At 36.9% G+C, this 15,472-nt stretch overlaps 1 protein-coding gene across 4 annotated transcripts; it reads right to left on the bottom strand.

Annotated features, from left to right (window-relative positions):
* Window positions 1-283: 283 nt before the first annotated feature.
* Window positions 284-12,729, bottom strand: LOC104109934 (uncharacterized). Of its 4 annotated transcripts, none has more exons than XM_009619327.4 (12): window positions 12,595-12,721; window positions 12,063-12,120; window positions 11,278-11,431; window positions 10,496-10,696; window positions 10,141-10,263; window positions 9,611-9,648; window positions 9,412-9,538; window positions 3,473-8,914; window positions 2,381-2,503; window positions 2,170-2,268; window positions 1,813-1,952; window positions 284-967 (listed from the first exon to the last, which is right to left on the bottom strand). In XM_009619327.4, the coding sequence occupies exons 3-12, from the start codon at window positions 11,353-11,355 to the stop codon at window positions 685-687; spliced, it is 6,654 nt and encodes a 2,217-aa protein (XP_009617622.1). In that variant the 5' UTR covers window positions 11,356-11,431; window positions 12,063-12,120; window positions 12,595-12,721; the 3' UTR covers window positions 284-684. The 4 variants fall into 4 exon arrangements, with proteins under 4 accessions (XP_009617622.1, XP_009617624.1, XP_009617623.1 ...); XM_009619329.4 differs by lacking the exon at window positions 12,595-12,721 and adding an exon at window positions 11,529-11,607 and having other exon boundaries at window positions 12,063-12,552; XM_009619328.4 differs by lacking the exon at window positions 12,063-12,120 and having other exon boundaries at window positions 12,595-12,729.
* Window positions 12,730-15,472: the final 2,743 nt, after the last annotated feature.

Raw genomic sequence — 15,472 nt, 5'->3', positions numbered from 1 at the left:
CTATGCCAATATATTGCTTGGAAAAATATGGAAAATGAAGATTCATAGAGTTAACCACAACTTGTTTGGAATTGACGTAGTTATTTCCACGTACGATATGATTAGTTATTGTTATTTCTACATAGGATACGGTCGTTACCTTATCACTGATCATTACGCCACCCTTGGGTGTTAAAACTTAAATCCAAACTGGTCTTATTTCCGTCTGCTCTAGTAACAAGATGTAAGTCAAATTCCAGCTTACATTACAATGTGTAAGCTGTATCACAGGGAGTTGCCTACATTGGAAGGGAAATCTTCACAATTATAGACAAAGCAGCTCAGTATGACAGATTTTGATGCCTCTTACACGGCTTAAAGTAGGAGCAGCGGTGTTAATTACAGGATAATCTAATTTCTATACATAATATTACAGCCAAATACAGGTAAAAATGGGAAGAAGGGGAAATGAGGCTAAATTTATGGGATATCTAGATCTACACTTAACTTAAAAGGGTGACAAAATTTGACAGCCACATTTTCGCATTTACATAGAAGCAAGGCAGCTTGCAGGATTGGTTCCTCAATATTTGGAGCTTACCTTGGCAAGCCAGTCCATAAAACTGAACCAACTTATAGCGCTAACATGAGACGTGTTGGCATCTACTCACAGAGAGCTTATCAAGAAATGGATTCAAAGAGTGGTTATGATGGACTGTCTACTATGGACGATGAGGAACGATTTAGCTGCACGAGCTTCGTCTTAGATGCTCTGACATTCTTGAGTGTCATCTTCAGTTTTTGTCTCTCGCCTTCAACCTCTGCAAACTGGAGGCTTAGCTGGGAGTACCGATCGTGCATCTCCCTAAGTTCATTCTCCATAGCTACATGCTTTTCTTTGATTTCCAACATTTCCTTGATCAACTCATTAATATCTCTGAAGCTTTTGAAGATTGCTTCGTCATCACTATGTTGTTTCAGAAACGAACTGAAGCATAGATAAACACCAAACTGTCACTTCTTTGTAATTTATTCTAACGATGAAGTATCATCACATTTTCATTGTGACAACAATAACGGCAAAACACTTCTAAAGAGTTACATCTCTAGTAAGCTTTCAAGTTTAACACATAAACGGATGATTTGGTAGCTTTGGATGCTGCTCATTGTCATGCAAGCAGATCAAAGAAAATAGTTATTATTAGTGTCTTGGTAGATAAACCTAGGAAATGCTTCAAGGAATTGTTGTAGAACATGATTTACAGATTTTATTATGTGCACAGTTCAATATATGGATTATTGGAACTTCATCAGTAATTCTCAGTACTATTTAGAAGCTATGGAAGGAGTGTTCAGAAAGCCATTTTGAGATCATCGCCCGTCAATCAGCTACATGAAAAATATTATTCTTTCCTAAAGAATAGAGAATAAAGTAGCAAGTATGAGGAAAACACAATCTGATGTTAGCATAGAATTGCAGCAATGGATCTATCATAAACAGTAATCACAATTGTTAGCACTGGAAGAATCAGTTTAGCAACATGCAAAATCAAAAAGGTTAAAGTTGTCTCCCTGTGCTCTATAGGTCACGCATTCGAGCCGTGGAAGCATCCACTAATGCTTGCATTAGGGTAGGTTGTCTACATCACACCCCGTTGGGTGCGGCCCTCCCCCGGCCCTGCCCAAAATTAAGCAAGGGGCAACGTGGCAGTTGTTTTGTTCAATCACAAATGGAAAAATGTACTAAAAAAATTGAGTAAAAGAAAATGGCAGAATGAAGTATCTGCTAGGGGTAATTAAGCAGGCAATGATGAAGTAATTGCAACATCCTACCTCTGGAACATACTAGACTTATTTTTTGCCTTCAATGCTTCAGCAAGCTCAATTTCCAGTGCAAGTACCCTCTCTAGTGCATTACCAGTGCTAGCTATATCCTTGAATGTTGGGAACATGCTTCGGAGCTCTTCATTTGCCTTCCATATTAAGAATCACGACAAACAGTGATCAGAGGCACAATGAAATATTCAACTGTAATATATACAAGTTAACCTTTTTTGTTTGAGCCGTAAAAGAGGTCATTTTCATTGAAATCAGCACTAAGAAGGTGCTGTAATATTTACATCTAAAAGGCAAAAAGCAAAAGGTGTAGTTCCTTCTTAACTATAATATATACAAGTCACTTCAGTATACCTTGTGTAATTGCACGAGTTCGCTCTGAAAAACTTCAAAACCTGGATCAGAATGTTGGTCCTCAGGAATGAGAGAGTTTTCACGTTTCATCCTTTCCAACTGCAGCGCAAGTAAAAGAAAAAAAAATTGCTATTGGCACCACCAGATATAATTTGTAATTTGATTGTTGCCATCCAAGTTGGATCAATAAATTTGTAAGTTCAAAGAATACCTCTTCGTGTAAATGTTCCATGCTAGACCTCAAATTCCTGCTTCCAAACAGTTCATCGCTGAAATCTATATGCCTTCCATTGCTTGGGGGTGAGTAACCTTCAAAAGGTGTTGAAGCAGCAACCTGTTAAAAGATGAAAAGAAAACAAGTACTTCAAAAACCAAAGGATTCTATGGGATGAAATGCAAGAGCAGGGATTTACAGAATCAGATTGATTTAACCACTGAAGTCATCCAGCCAGGAAAGTGTAGATTCACTAGATTAAAACTAGAAATCCAATAGGTATATAACTTGTCGGCCCACCAACATATACACCTAAACTCAAATATTAAACTATCAGGTCTTTCATCTTTCTTTCCTTATTTAAATTTGTCTACAATTTTTACATGCCTTGGATAGATGGGCTATGTGACTTCCATCCATGTGGAAGAAAAGTGTAATGCACAGAATGGAAAGGAATCTCTTTATTTTATGTACTGCTTCCTTTGTTTCTATATTTAAATTGCAAGTTTTAACTAAAGCTATAACTCTTCCTATTCCTTCCATGTACCCTAGGTCCTAGCTAGCATTGATCATGTCTTAATACCTTTTATTCCTTGACAAGTTGGTTATGCTTTTATGCCATGCAAAATCCTAGATGGTTTTCCAGCAAAGTTGAGGATAAGTCTCACAGGCTTGGATAGCTATTGAAGACTATAAAAATTTATAAAATCAGGGATGCTAGCTTGCAAATGCAAAGGAAACGATGGGCTGTTTCTTCCTGTTCTTTGTTTCGTACATAGATAAAATGTAAATGAAATAATAACATTTGAAAACTAACACTGGCTTTTTATAGACTCACACACACGACAAGGTGGGTTGGTGGATTTATTTACTATATACTTGGCGGGTGTAGATAGCATAGGTATGTTTATTACCACATTTGTTGAGTGAACCCTGTAGACTGCTTTATGTAGCCCAAAAGAGCGTATTTAAATAAGGTTTTCAGGAAAACACTCCACATCAACTACATACTTACCTTCTCTCAAAAGGGGGAAAAAAGCATTCTGCATTAACTACCACATTAGTTCTAGTTCTTGTTAGAGTGCTTACCGGAGTGAGTAGAAGTTTCACTGGTGAAGTTGATTCTTCACTTCTACCATCCATAAATGAGGTTGTTTTCTTGACATTCTGGGCATCAGATGAATCTTGTTCAGGTATGGCATCCGGATGAGGATTTACATTTGACTCGTCAGGGTCAACCTCAACTTTGTCCATCTGGCCATTTTCTCTCTTAGATACAATAGAAGATGTGACATTCTCCAGCTGCTCCCTAGTCAAAGTAAGTTCAGCTGCAATTCTGAAGTTCTCTCTCACACGTTCTTGCAAAGATATTTCAAGTTTGTCTTTTTCTTCCTTGCAACACTCTAGACTTAGCAAAGCACACTCCAATTCTGCCTTTATTCTGTCATGATCTTTGATTATTTCACGCTTGTCAGAAAGCACAGACTGTAATTCGGATTCCAACGCCAAGATTTTGAGAGCTAGGTCTTCGTTCTTCTTCAAGTGCAAAGCTTCAGATCGCTTCCTGCTTTCAATTTCATCTAATGCATCCTGTAACTTCAAAAGCATATCTTCTCCATGCTTTTTGGAGATGGAAACTTGTTGCCTCAACTCTTGGAATTTTGACTCATATTGCTCTTTAATAAAAACAATTCGCAAGGATTCTTGCACAGCAACTGGTGGTCCTTCAGATTCTCTTTTCTCGCGAGCCCGGAGACATTCTGCATCAGCCTTATCCTTAAGCTCCTTCAAATGGATGGATAAATTTTTGAATTCTTCCGTCTTCAGGGCCTGCTCAGAGAGCTTGTGACTTAGCTCTTTACACTTGTGGGTAAGCTCATTACACTGTAACTGTAAGGTGACCATTTCATCTCTGTTGTTCTCCTGTAAAATCGTGTAGGGGTGCAGTTCATCTAATTTGCCTTGGAGCACAATCACCTTGATCTCCAGTTCCTCCTTGGAGAGTAACAAGTGATTAATTTCTTCTTCGGCATTTGCCAGCATGTACTTCAACTTCTCCACTTCTCGAGCATGATAATTATTAGTCTCGAGGAGAGAATCCTCCAACATTGCCATCTGCTTCTTGTATTCCTCAAGTTTCACTGTGCTAACGTTCTTGGCATCTGAAAGAACATTACTTTGAGCAATAGAAGCTTCAAAATCAGATCTAACAGCACAAAGAATTCTTAGCAACTCCTTGTTCTCTTGAATTGAACAAGCCTCACTTGCAAGGCATTGATTCAACTTGGTCTGTAAATCATGGCATTTCTTCTGAAGCTCGGCAATGGACCCATCTGACGATTTAAGCTGCTGCACAAGCTCCAGATCCAGTGTTTCACAGTGGCTCATGGCAACTGTGAACTTAACATCAGAAACTATGGCATACTCTTGTATTTCTAGCATATGCCTTTTAAGATCAGAAACATTGGAAAGCTCTTCCTGAAGCTTTTCCATTTGCCAATTACGCTGCTGCAAAAGATGGTCAAGTTTAGATTTCTCCACTCTTAACTCTGATGCAAGCTGCCTGAAATGCACCAGCTCAGCATTTTGCTTTCCCAAATCCAACAACCTGTCATTTTTCTCGTTCAGTTGAGAGGTAAGATCTCGCACTGAGCCCTCTAAACCAGAAACACACGACAAATCTTCCTGAAGCTGTGACACATGCTCATTATGCTGCTGCACAAGTTGGTCTAGTCTACATTTCTCCACTTCTAAGTCTGCTGCAAGCTGCCTGAAATGCACCAGCTCAGCATTTTGCTTTTCCAAATCCAGTAACCTATCATTCTTCTCGTTCAATTGAGAAGTAAGATCTCGCACTGAGCCCTCTAAACCGGAAAAACAGGACAAATCTTCATGAAGCTTTGCCACATGCTCATCACGCTGCTGCACAAGTTGGTCAAGTCTACATTTCTCCACTTCTAAATCTGCTGCCAGCTGCCTGAGATTCACCAGTTCAGCAATTTGCTTTTCCAAATCCACCAACCTGTCATTCTTCCCATTCAGTTGAGAAGTAAGATCTTGAACTGAGCTCTCTAAACCAGAAACACAGGACAACTCTTCCTGAAGCTTTGCCACCAGCTCATCACGCTGCTGCACAAGTTGGTCAAGTCTACACTTGTCCAATTCTAAATCTGCTGCCAGCTGCCTGAGATTCACCAGTTCAGCATTTTCCCTTTCCAAATCCAGTAACCTGTCATTCTTCTCATTCAGTTGAGAAGTAGGTTCTTGAACAGACCCCTCTAAACCAGAAACAAAGGACAACTCTTCCTGAAGCTTTGCCACATGCTCATCACGCTGCTGCAAAAGCTGATCAAGTCTAGATTTTTCCACTTCTAAATCTGATGCCAGCTGCCGGAAATGCACCAGCTCAGCATTTTGCTTTTCCAAATCCAGTAACCTGTCATCCTTCTCATTCAATTGAGAGGCAAGATCTCTCACAGAGCACTCTAGACCAGACACACAGGACAACTCTTCCTGAAGCTTTGCTGCATGCTCATCATGCTGCTGCAAAAGATGGCTAAGTCTAGATTTCTCAACCTCTAACTCTGATGCCAGTTGCCTGAACTTCACCAGTTCAGCAATTTGCTTTTCCAAATCCAGTAACCTGCCATCCTTCTCGTTCAACAGCAAACTAAGATTTTGTACTGAACCCTCTAGTTTATCCTTAAAACCTCTCTCGAGTTGCAATTCATTTTGCAGACTTCTCAAATTGTCTTTCAGATGACTAACTTCTGAAGTAAGCTTGGCAAATTCCTCAGCCTTGTCGTGTAGAGAAGTCATGAGATCCTCCTTCTCTTGTTTTAGTTCACAAATGGTTACCTCATTTTGCTGAAGCTCGTCAGCTACAGAGTCTAAGCCCAAGATCTCTTGAGCAATATGCCCGTTCTTCGATACCACATTTTGTAACTCGACCTCAAAGGCAGCAAGATCAACCAGAAGCTCTCTGTTCTGTTGCACATAATTTTCTTCAACTTCAGAGGTAAGGTGAAGTTTATTCGTCACAGATTCAAGTTCAACCTGAAGTTTCTCCACAAGGGCAGTTGACACATCAAAATTAGCTACAATCCTCTGTATATCATTTTTAAACTTTTGCCTCATGGCAATTATTTCTGATCTACTAGCAGACAAGGATACCTCAACAACTAATTTTTCACTTTCTATATTTTGCTTCTCCTGCATAAGATGAAGAATCTTGCTACACGCACTATGCTGAACCTCTTCCAGTTGCATGGTGAGACCTCTTATATCCCTGAACTCCAACTCACGGCAAGAGGAATTGCATGGAAGAGATAGTTCCTTCTCATAAGATACCAACATACCAGCCAACTTACCCTGCACAAAGCTAATATCTTCGTGAAGATTTTCATTTGAGGAAGCCAAGTCCTCTGATTTGGCTCTGACGGTTAGCAAATCATCCTTCAGAAGTGAAATCTCATCTTGAAGCCTACTGCTTTTCAACGATTCCTGTTTTAATGAAGCGGAGAGTGCTTTATTTTCTTCCACGCAAGCTTCATATCTATTCTGAGTTGCTATGTGTTGCACCATGATTGCTTCCCGTTCGATGACCTTCTCAGTGAGGAGACAGTTTACCTTTGAAAGATCCATGAGTTCAGCTTCCAAAGATTGATTCTGCAGAGAAAGATCGCTACATTTGAGGAAGCAACTTGCTTTCTCCTCATGCAAACTGTGGACATCTTCCAAAGTAGCCTGTAATCTTACCACCAACTGCTCCTTGCAGAGATTCAAAGCCTCCAACTGCTGAGCAAGTTCACCCATATCTTTCTTCATCATTCCAGCATTAGCATTTGCTTCAATCACAGTTTCAAGTAAAACCCTTGAGAATACATCCAAGTGCAAGTTAACTGAATGCATTTCACCAAGTTCTTCTTCAACCTTCTTGTAAAGCTCCTCCTGTAAGCAGAGTGATCTTTTCAAGTCATCGGTAAGGACATCTCCACTGAGTGTTAGTTTCCTTGCAATTACATGTTGATCCTGAATTGGCAACTGCTCCGTATTATCATATTCTTCTAAATTCTGAACAATATTTGAATATCCAAGGAATTGTTGTTGCGAAGGTTCTGGAATTGCTTGCTTGATGAGGTTCTCATTAGTCTCAAACATGGACACCACCTGTGAGGAAAGAAGCTCCAAATCCTTTTGCAGCTTATCTACTGCAATAGAATAATTCAAGCGGGCTCTTTTCAGAGCTGCTTCTGAAGTAGAAGCTCTTCTCTCGAGCTCCTTATTAAGTGTATCCAAATCACGTCTCTCATCAGCAAGCAGTAAAATACGTTGACTCATATCTTGTCGCATTAATTCCATTTCAGCTTTGCTACTCGAGATGGTATAAAGGCATGTCGAATGCTCATTCCTTAGACCCTGCAACTCTGCCAGCATTTGCTTCTGATTTTCCTCGAGTTCTTGAACAAGAGCTTCGTAGTAACACTCCATCTGATCCATTTTTCTCAGCAGATTTTCCCTTTCAACCTTTGCGTCATCCAATTCTCTTACCAGATCAAAAATTTTGGCTTTCATTGCATCAATAGCAACTGTGGAATCACTTCCTTGAGTAACCAGTGGGGGTATGCCAATATGATGAAGCAAATTTTCTGGTGTACAAAGATCCAATTCCAACCCAAGCCCTGACAAAGGCTGTTCAATATTGGGTAAATCTCTAGCTGTAGTCTCCTTTATATCCACTGATGTTACTTTATTTAGCAATAACATCTCATCTCTTGCTCCTTGTTTAACCTCCTGTAGAATTTGAAGCAACGCCTCCAATTCCGAATGAAGAAACCTGTAGTCTCTTTCATAGAATCCAAGACAAACTTTATTTTGAAGTTCTTTGATTCTATCTTCAACCACTGAAATTCCTTTCATCCATCTTAGCTGTATATCTTGAACTAAGCCAGAATCAGCAACACCACTTTCACCACCACGATTTTGACAGCTTGATTTCAAAGCTCTTAGTCTTTCAATACAATCTTTGAAATTTAAACATTCTGATTTAAGGACAGAAACCTCTTTTGCCAACTCCACACTAGAGGATATTTCAGCAGTAAGTAGCTGAGAAAACTTTTCTGTTTCAGAACCCAAATCATTAGCTTGACTTTGAAGAGTGCTTACCTCAAGTTTAAGCTCAAAAACTGATGATTCTGCCAATTCCAGGCTTGCTCTAAGTCTATTATTCTCCTCATAAGCAATTGCCAGTTCATTATCCATTGAGCAGTCTGACACCCATCCATGAACCGAACTACTACTCTGGGCCGTTGCTTGATTATCAGATTTATTACCTTTCACCGACAGCTGGCCTTGACTATCAGTTTCATGTGCACTTGATGAATCATGCTTTTCGGCATATAGACTCTCGGAGGTATTGGAAGAGCCATCAAATCCAGCTGTCAAGTCAGTACATTCCTCGTTTAGTTCCACTTCCTCCTCAACAGAAGAGAGTTCTTTAGCCTCTGGTCTGAATCTGACCCTTGAACTAACCTACGCCAGAGCAAATGGAACCAAAATCAAGATATGAAAAAAAAGCAGATCAAGAAATTTGCAAACCGAACGAAGAGAAAACCAAGGAAATCAAGTAATTTGAATGACCACAAATTTTGGTCTATTTTTCTTCAACATTTGTTCAAAATCGCAAAATTGGCAAGGTCATCTAATAGGTTTAATGAAGCTGGTAGTAGTAATCAGTAATGCGTAATCCATATTTAGGAATTCAGCACCCTTGTACAGTAATTCGTGGCAACGATCTAGGGCAAGCAAACAAGGAAGAACATATAGGAAGTCACAGAAGCTGATTTGACCAACTGCAGTGCATTAGGAATTAACATTTTGGTGATTCAGAAACCTTAATAACATTTATATCATCAAAAACTCAAATCATATTTTCACGTTGGGCTGATGGTAGTTACCTATTTTAAAACTAGAATTGAGACTCTAGATCATTAAATGAAGTACAAAGGGAGAATTAAATGTAATCAGACCTTATCAATGTGATCATGGCCAGTCTCTCCGGAAAATAGGACTTTCCCAGTACCAGAGTCATCATGCTTGTTATCATATCCTGACTGCAAACCTCTCTCCCTAAGTTCCCTTTGCTGCTCAAATTCTCTGCAAGCAAATGCACCTTCTGTCACTTGCTCATAAGAAAAATCATATGGCTTAGATGTTAAGATGTGCTACCTGAATCCTGTTTTAGAGGTTAGCAACTGAACTGTGACCTGGAGATATAACATGCAATTAAACAACAAATTAAACAGAAGTGACAAAAACAGATAACAAAATACATATAAATGAGTAACTATAAATTCAGAACTGACATTGACAGAGAAAAGTAAACATTAAATAGAATTGTGAAGGGCAAGGATTGACTGGTAGCTCAGATATCATACATTCGTGCTGATATAATATTATCCTAATCCTAGAAAATATTATATAACTGCAGCTGCATGAGCGACCTTGGTTTTGTCTAAGAGTAGTTCTGGAATTCGAGAAGATGGGAAACGGTGAAAACAAAAAAGGATGTCACTGCAACTACACAAAATTAAGAGTAATTATTAATTCAGGTATTAAACATGCCAATTGTGAATAACTTTCTTACATCAGCCAAGAACAATTTGTTGTAGCACATCATTATGACTTAAAACACAGCATTTAAACATATGTTGAAGGTGGTCAAGTAGAAGTGCCAGGAATAGCAATATTTGCCTCACATGTAATATTGTTCCCGCATTGCATCCTTGAAGAGGCAAAGCAACAGCAGAAGGCTTTGATGCTTCAGCATAATCAGCAAGATTAATTGTTGCCTCGCCCAGGATACTAGACCGTGAAGAACCCTGAGAGTATTATCAGATTCAATGAGAAAACAATTAAAAGCATCAAAGAGGAAAATTAATCCACTCAGATAGTACAAAAAGACAAGTTTAAATTTCTTTAAATTAGCTGTCGGAAAAGTTAACCAGGAATTCAAGTATAAGCTATCTAGAAACTCTATTTTTTTCCTCATTTTTGTTGATAAAGTAAAGCAATGTAGAAGGCTAGAAGCTAACAAAAAAAACAAAATTCTACCATGGCAACCACAAGTTTGTACAGCTTCTCATCAAATTGTTTGCTTTTGACATCTTGAAGAAGCCTTGTCGTTTCATAAATTGGATCACCCCATTTGCATGTTCCATTTCTTACAGCGGCTTTGGTCGTCTTTGCAATTGTTTTTCCGGAGTCAGCAGAGATAAAAGATATGAATAACTTGTCCCATCCAGATTGTGGTATCTGTAACACCAAAAAGGCGAGTTTTAGTCAATGCTTCTCCATGGTAATGTATACTGGAGATTGGCTACTTCTGGTTTTAACCAAATCCATCATCAAAAGTACAACAAAGCACAGTGAACTTTGCATCAACTAATTGGTTTTCCACAAATGGTTACAATTTTCTTTATACGTGTTAAACAAAAAATATTTTTCTAGTATATGCTTTTGTACCGTCAACTGGGTAACTAATACTTCACTGAAAAGGTAATGATTGGGAGGACTTTGAAAATTCTGCATTAGCACAAGATTAGGCCAAAGTTATACATAGTATAGAATACCAGAGCAATCATGTTATTGTTGCTATAATCCTAAGAAATTGGCAAAAGCCAAGGAGTTACATGTTGCATGATATATCTCTATCTTGTATTTAGGCATTATTGACCTTTGATTTCATATTGTCTTTAGCAAGCATTTAACCGCCTGAAGGACTAAAAGCAAATCACTTCTCAGCTACTGAAACAATGATCGCATTCTATACAAAGGTGCATCTGGCCACGAGAAATTACTAAGTTTTGAAAAGAAAAAAAAGTGTTCAATCTTACGTGAGTAGCATTAAATTGAAGCCGAAAGACCACTTTCACTTTATTCTTTTCAAGCTTCCACTTAGTGCTCCTCGACATTGTTGCATATCCAATCTAGCATCAGCTACAAACCATGATTTCCCCTCAGATCCAGGCAATATCAATCTCAGTTTCACTGAACAATTCATGAGAAGAAGTAGGGATGTCAGAAACGAAAACAAAATCAATAATTCACCGAAAGAAGATAAAAGAATTATTCATAATCCAATTACCCCGTGAAATGGCTTCTGAACATATGATAGTCCTGATTATAAACTAAATATTACAGTCTAGCTTCTACTCCCATAATTTCTATTGGAATCCAGAAGCCATGACATTTGAAAAACTCAACATAAGTTCTCACATTAAACCAAGCTACCTACTTAAAGCCACAAATTACACATTCATACTACAAAGTACAAACAAGTAAAGCATATTAAAGGCAACTAAGTCAAAAGCATGTGAACATTTCCCGTTATCGCACAGTTCAGGCATGGCCTACGGGGAGGTAAAATTTTAGGCAGGGAAGAAGCTAGAGTTAAAATTTAGACTGAGAATGCGCTAATCATCTTAATTATAACAGGTTTATAATATAATTAACTATAAGACACTAGCATTGATCCAAACAGGCAGTCAATTAAAAACTAAAGAAGTCTCAACTTAAGAAGAAATTCCAAAAAAATAAAAAACCGGATCTTGAAATTTGCAAGTGGAATGCATAAAGGCCAAGTACAGTAAGCTCAAGATTGAGCTAAACCCAAAAATACCTATTCCAGTTTTGCAGAGTGACTTAAAGATCCAGCAAGATTCTTCTGATCCACACCCCTAAATTCAAACAATGTGAATTCAAAAACCTAACTTTAAACCCCACAAAATGCAACCAAGATATTCCTGGACCCAGGAACAAAAAAAACCTTAAAAATTCCCAAAGTAAAAAAGATGAGATCTTTTTCAACAAGAAAAGCAAGAATGAGAAATGGGAATCTATTAGGAAACCTATATTTACAGTATACCCCCAAAAGTTCAAGAAAACAGTAAAGTATTAATACTACACAACTGTTGTTGTTTTTTTCCTCAAATAGTGAGAAAAAGAATTTTATTTTTGTTAGTAGATTTCACTGCAGAAACAAACACTTCACAGTTACAGCAGAGAAACCACACGTCACTTCATGAACAGTAATATTTCAATATTCAAAAGCTCAAACATCACATTCAACAAAATAAAAAAATAAAAAAAGAATCTTGAAAAAACAATGGTGTTAGATAAGTGTCAAAAGGAGCTAAAGAATTGTGCGTTACCTAATTTTAAGATCTGGGGGAGCTTAAAATGCAAGGAAAAAAGCACCTTGAGAATCTTTAGAAAGAAGAGAAGGAGGTGGCAGAAAAGACATTGGCTGTTGCGTAAAATAGCAGTAAAATATAGGGGTTAAAATTTGAAATATAATGAAAATGAGGGGGTTTAAGATTAAAGAAAGAGATATCCCGCCAAAGTCTGTAATTTTCAGTAATTAATTTTGGATTTATTTATCTAATTATAGAGTATTCAGAGGGTACTCTCTTTATTATCTTAATATGAAAAACTAAGGTATGTTAAAGTACTAATTTACCCTTCGTTGACCTTTCCGTCAGCACCATCTCTCTGGCACTTTTTTTCTTTTTCTTTTTCTTTTCCTTTTTCTTTTCTTTTTCAGTCTGGCACTAATTGGAGTAGACAGAGAAAAAAAACAAAAAAGAAAGAGACTTCAACATTGACCGGTCATCATCATGTATTTTTATTCACTTTCCATTTATATATTTTAAAATCAGCCTAAGCTAGACTATAATAATTGTATGTGCAATTCAAATTCAAATTAAAAGGAAAGAAATTTTTGTTAAGTTCTCTTAAACTAGCTTAGATTATTTGTGATGAATCTTTTCCATTAAATTAAAACTCATTGAAATTGAGAATTAACAGATTAAAAATTGTTTTCAAGTTTTAGTAAATGAAAAAACGGGTAAGCTATATCTGGCTTACAAATACTATATGGTTATTTTTATCCAATTTCACAGCAACGTGATTTAGTTATTGTAATTTCATTTATAGAAATTAACAAATGTAGTGATGTATTTACTACTTTTATCTACATTCCCTTTGAAAAAATGTCTTTATTTTCATGATCTTATTCTTAAGAGTTGGTTTCATAGATCATATTCCTGTAATGCAAACTCGATTTTGAAGCGTCTTCGCATAGTAAAATATCTAGCAATAATAGGATAGCCAAAACTATCTCGCCTTCCCCTTCCCCTCCCCTTCCCCCCCCCCCCCCAAACCGTATTTTCCTCAATTATGAAACTTGTATTTTTTATTTAATTCTTTGCAATCATATTTTTGTGAATAAATGAGCCTAATAACGTTTCTTTTTGAGATAGTGGTGAACGGTTCAACTCGGATATTTTTAAGGGTGAATTTAGGATTTTTATTTGATGAGTTTAACATTTAGGTTCTTGCAAATTAAAGTCATTACATTTTTAAAATTGTGGGTTCAGAATCTAATATTTATCAAAATTATCATGATTTAAATATATATTTATATACTCTGTGTCGAAAACTCTGGATTTGGATAAACCCAATACTTATCTTCTACATCTATCACAGACTCTTTTACTTAGTATTTATTATCTCTTATCAACACATATATCTGGGTTGTCCGCTAAAATTTAGACGGATAGGAAAAAATCACTTGAGATCTCATTGTTCTCCTCCCACTTTATTGATGATCAAGTCACACCGAGAAGCTAATTAATAACTTAGGTGATGATGTTCAAACTATATGCTTTCAAAGTTGGAGTTGATTAACAATAGATATAATGCATTTTGCTATTGGAAATACCGAAATTGGAGATTTTTTTTTTTTTTTTTAAATTATGAAGTACAATTGGCACTATTAAAAGTTTTTGACATTATAGTAAAAAATCTCAAGAGCAGCTCCAGTGCTTTAAAATAAAATTGGTGGTAAGAGAAAGAAGCATAGTTAAAAACTCAATAGAGATCTATGTAATTACAACCTACTCATACGTACTTACCCTCACCCACTTCACCAGCTAGCAGGAGTGTAATAATCATTATTCTAACCAGAAATTTGTTAAGAAATTATTATAAAGTTTTGAAAGTGTTAGCTTAAATGTATTGCACCTTTTGTTAGTGATCCACGTTGGTTGCAGGCATGATTTGTAGTTTTTTATATATATAATTTTGTAGAAGATCCTATCCGTTTCTTTTTCCTTTCTTTTTTTTTCGTTTGGTAAATAGGGGAGTTGAGGACGAAAAGATATGACAAATTTGGGAAGTGAGAAAGTCTAAACTTACAACTGTGTCGGTCCTGCCAATTAAATTTTATCTCTCAATATATGGAGTTAATAAATTATTTTAATACTTCCATGTAGATTAAACTATTTTTTCTCGCACAATAACTCACACGACACTATTTATAATTTTAACCCGCGTTAGTTCTTGTGATTAGTTTCTTACAAAATAAGACTATGTAATGAGTTTGTTTTCATAGTCCGAAACTTTCTTCTACGTAATTATATGGAAGCTTAAATCGTCAGTTGTTATAGGTCAACTTAACCTAATAAAAAATATTTTTTACAATTGTGGATGCACAAACAATATTGGTCTCGTTTTCTTTTATAGTTGAAGAAATTAAAAATGAAGAGTAGAACTTAGAAAAATGGTCCATAGAAACAGTCGTGGGCACCTCCATTCAACATACTTGAGTGGAAAACAATGTATAACTGCACATGGGGGGAAGAAGTGACAAGATATTCCAGATTGCTCTCATAGCCATAGTGACTCATGCTCTTCAATTATAACTTTACATGTTTTTCTCTCAACACAATCACGTGAACCCCAACTTGCCTTTTGGTGTGAGAGGGTTAATTAGCACAACAATATATTATATATAGGGGCCTTACCTTAAAGGGCACACCTTTACCACACTGAGGACCACGTACACCATTCTTTTAGAAATAGCAACACTACTTTAGTTTATCAAATTGTCAAGAATGTGGTTTAATACATATGTGCCTGTTTGGGTATGCTACCCAAAGTTCAGATTTGATAGGATCGGACTTTTAAATTGAGTTTACTTGAAAGGGTACTTGGAGTTGTTTTATGGATATTCATGATACTTGTGTT

This window comes from Nicotiana tomentosiformis, chromosome 4 (assembly GCF_000390325.3).
Source record: "Nicotiana tomentosiformis chromosome 4, ASM39032v3, whole genome shotgun sequence".
Classification (NCBI taxonomy): Eukaryota; Viridiplantae; Streptophyta; class Magnoliopsida; order Solanales; family Solanaceae; genus Nicotiana; species Nicotiana tomentosiformis.
Note: the sequence above shows the minus strand (reverse complement) of the source record. Positions and strands in the feature narration are given on the sequence as shown.

Coding starts and splice junctions, on each gene's coding strand:
- LOC104109934 (XM_009619328.4), bottom strand. CDS start 11,355: ATGTCGAGGAGCACTAAGTGGAAGCTTGAAAAGAATAAAGTGAAAGTG. Junction 10,697..11,277: donor TTCAATTTAATGCTACTCAC/GTAAGATTGAAC, acceptor TTGGTGTTACAG/ATACCACAATCTGGATGGGA. Junction 8,915..9,411: donor GCCATGATCACATTGATAAG/GTCTGATTACAT, acceptor GCTCTGGCGTAG/GTTAGTTCAAGGGTCAGATT.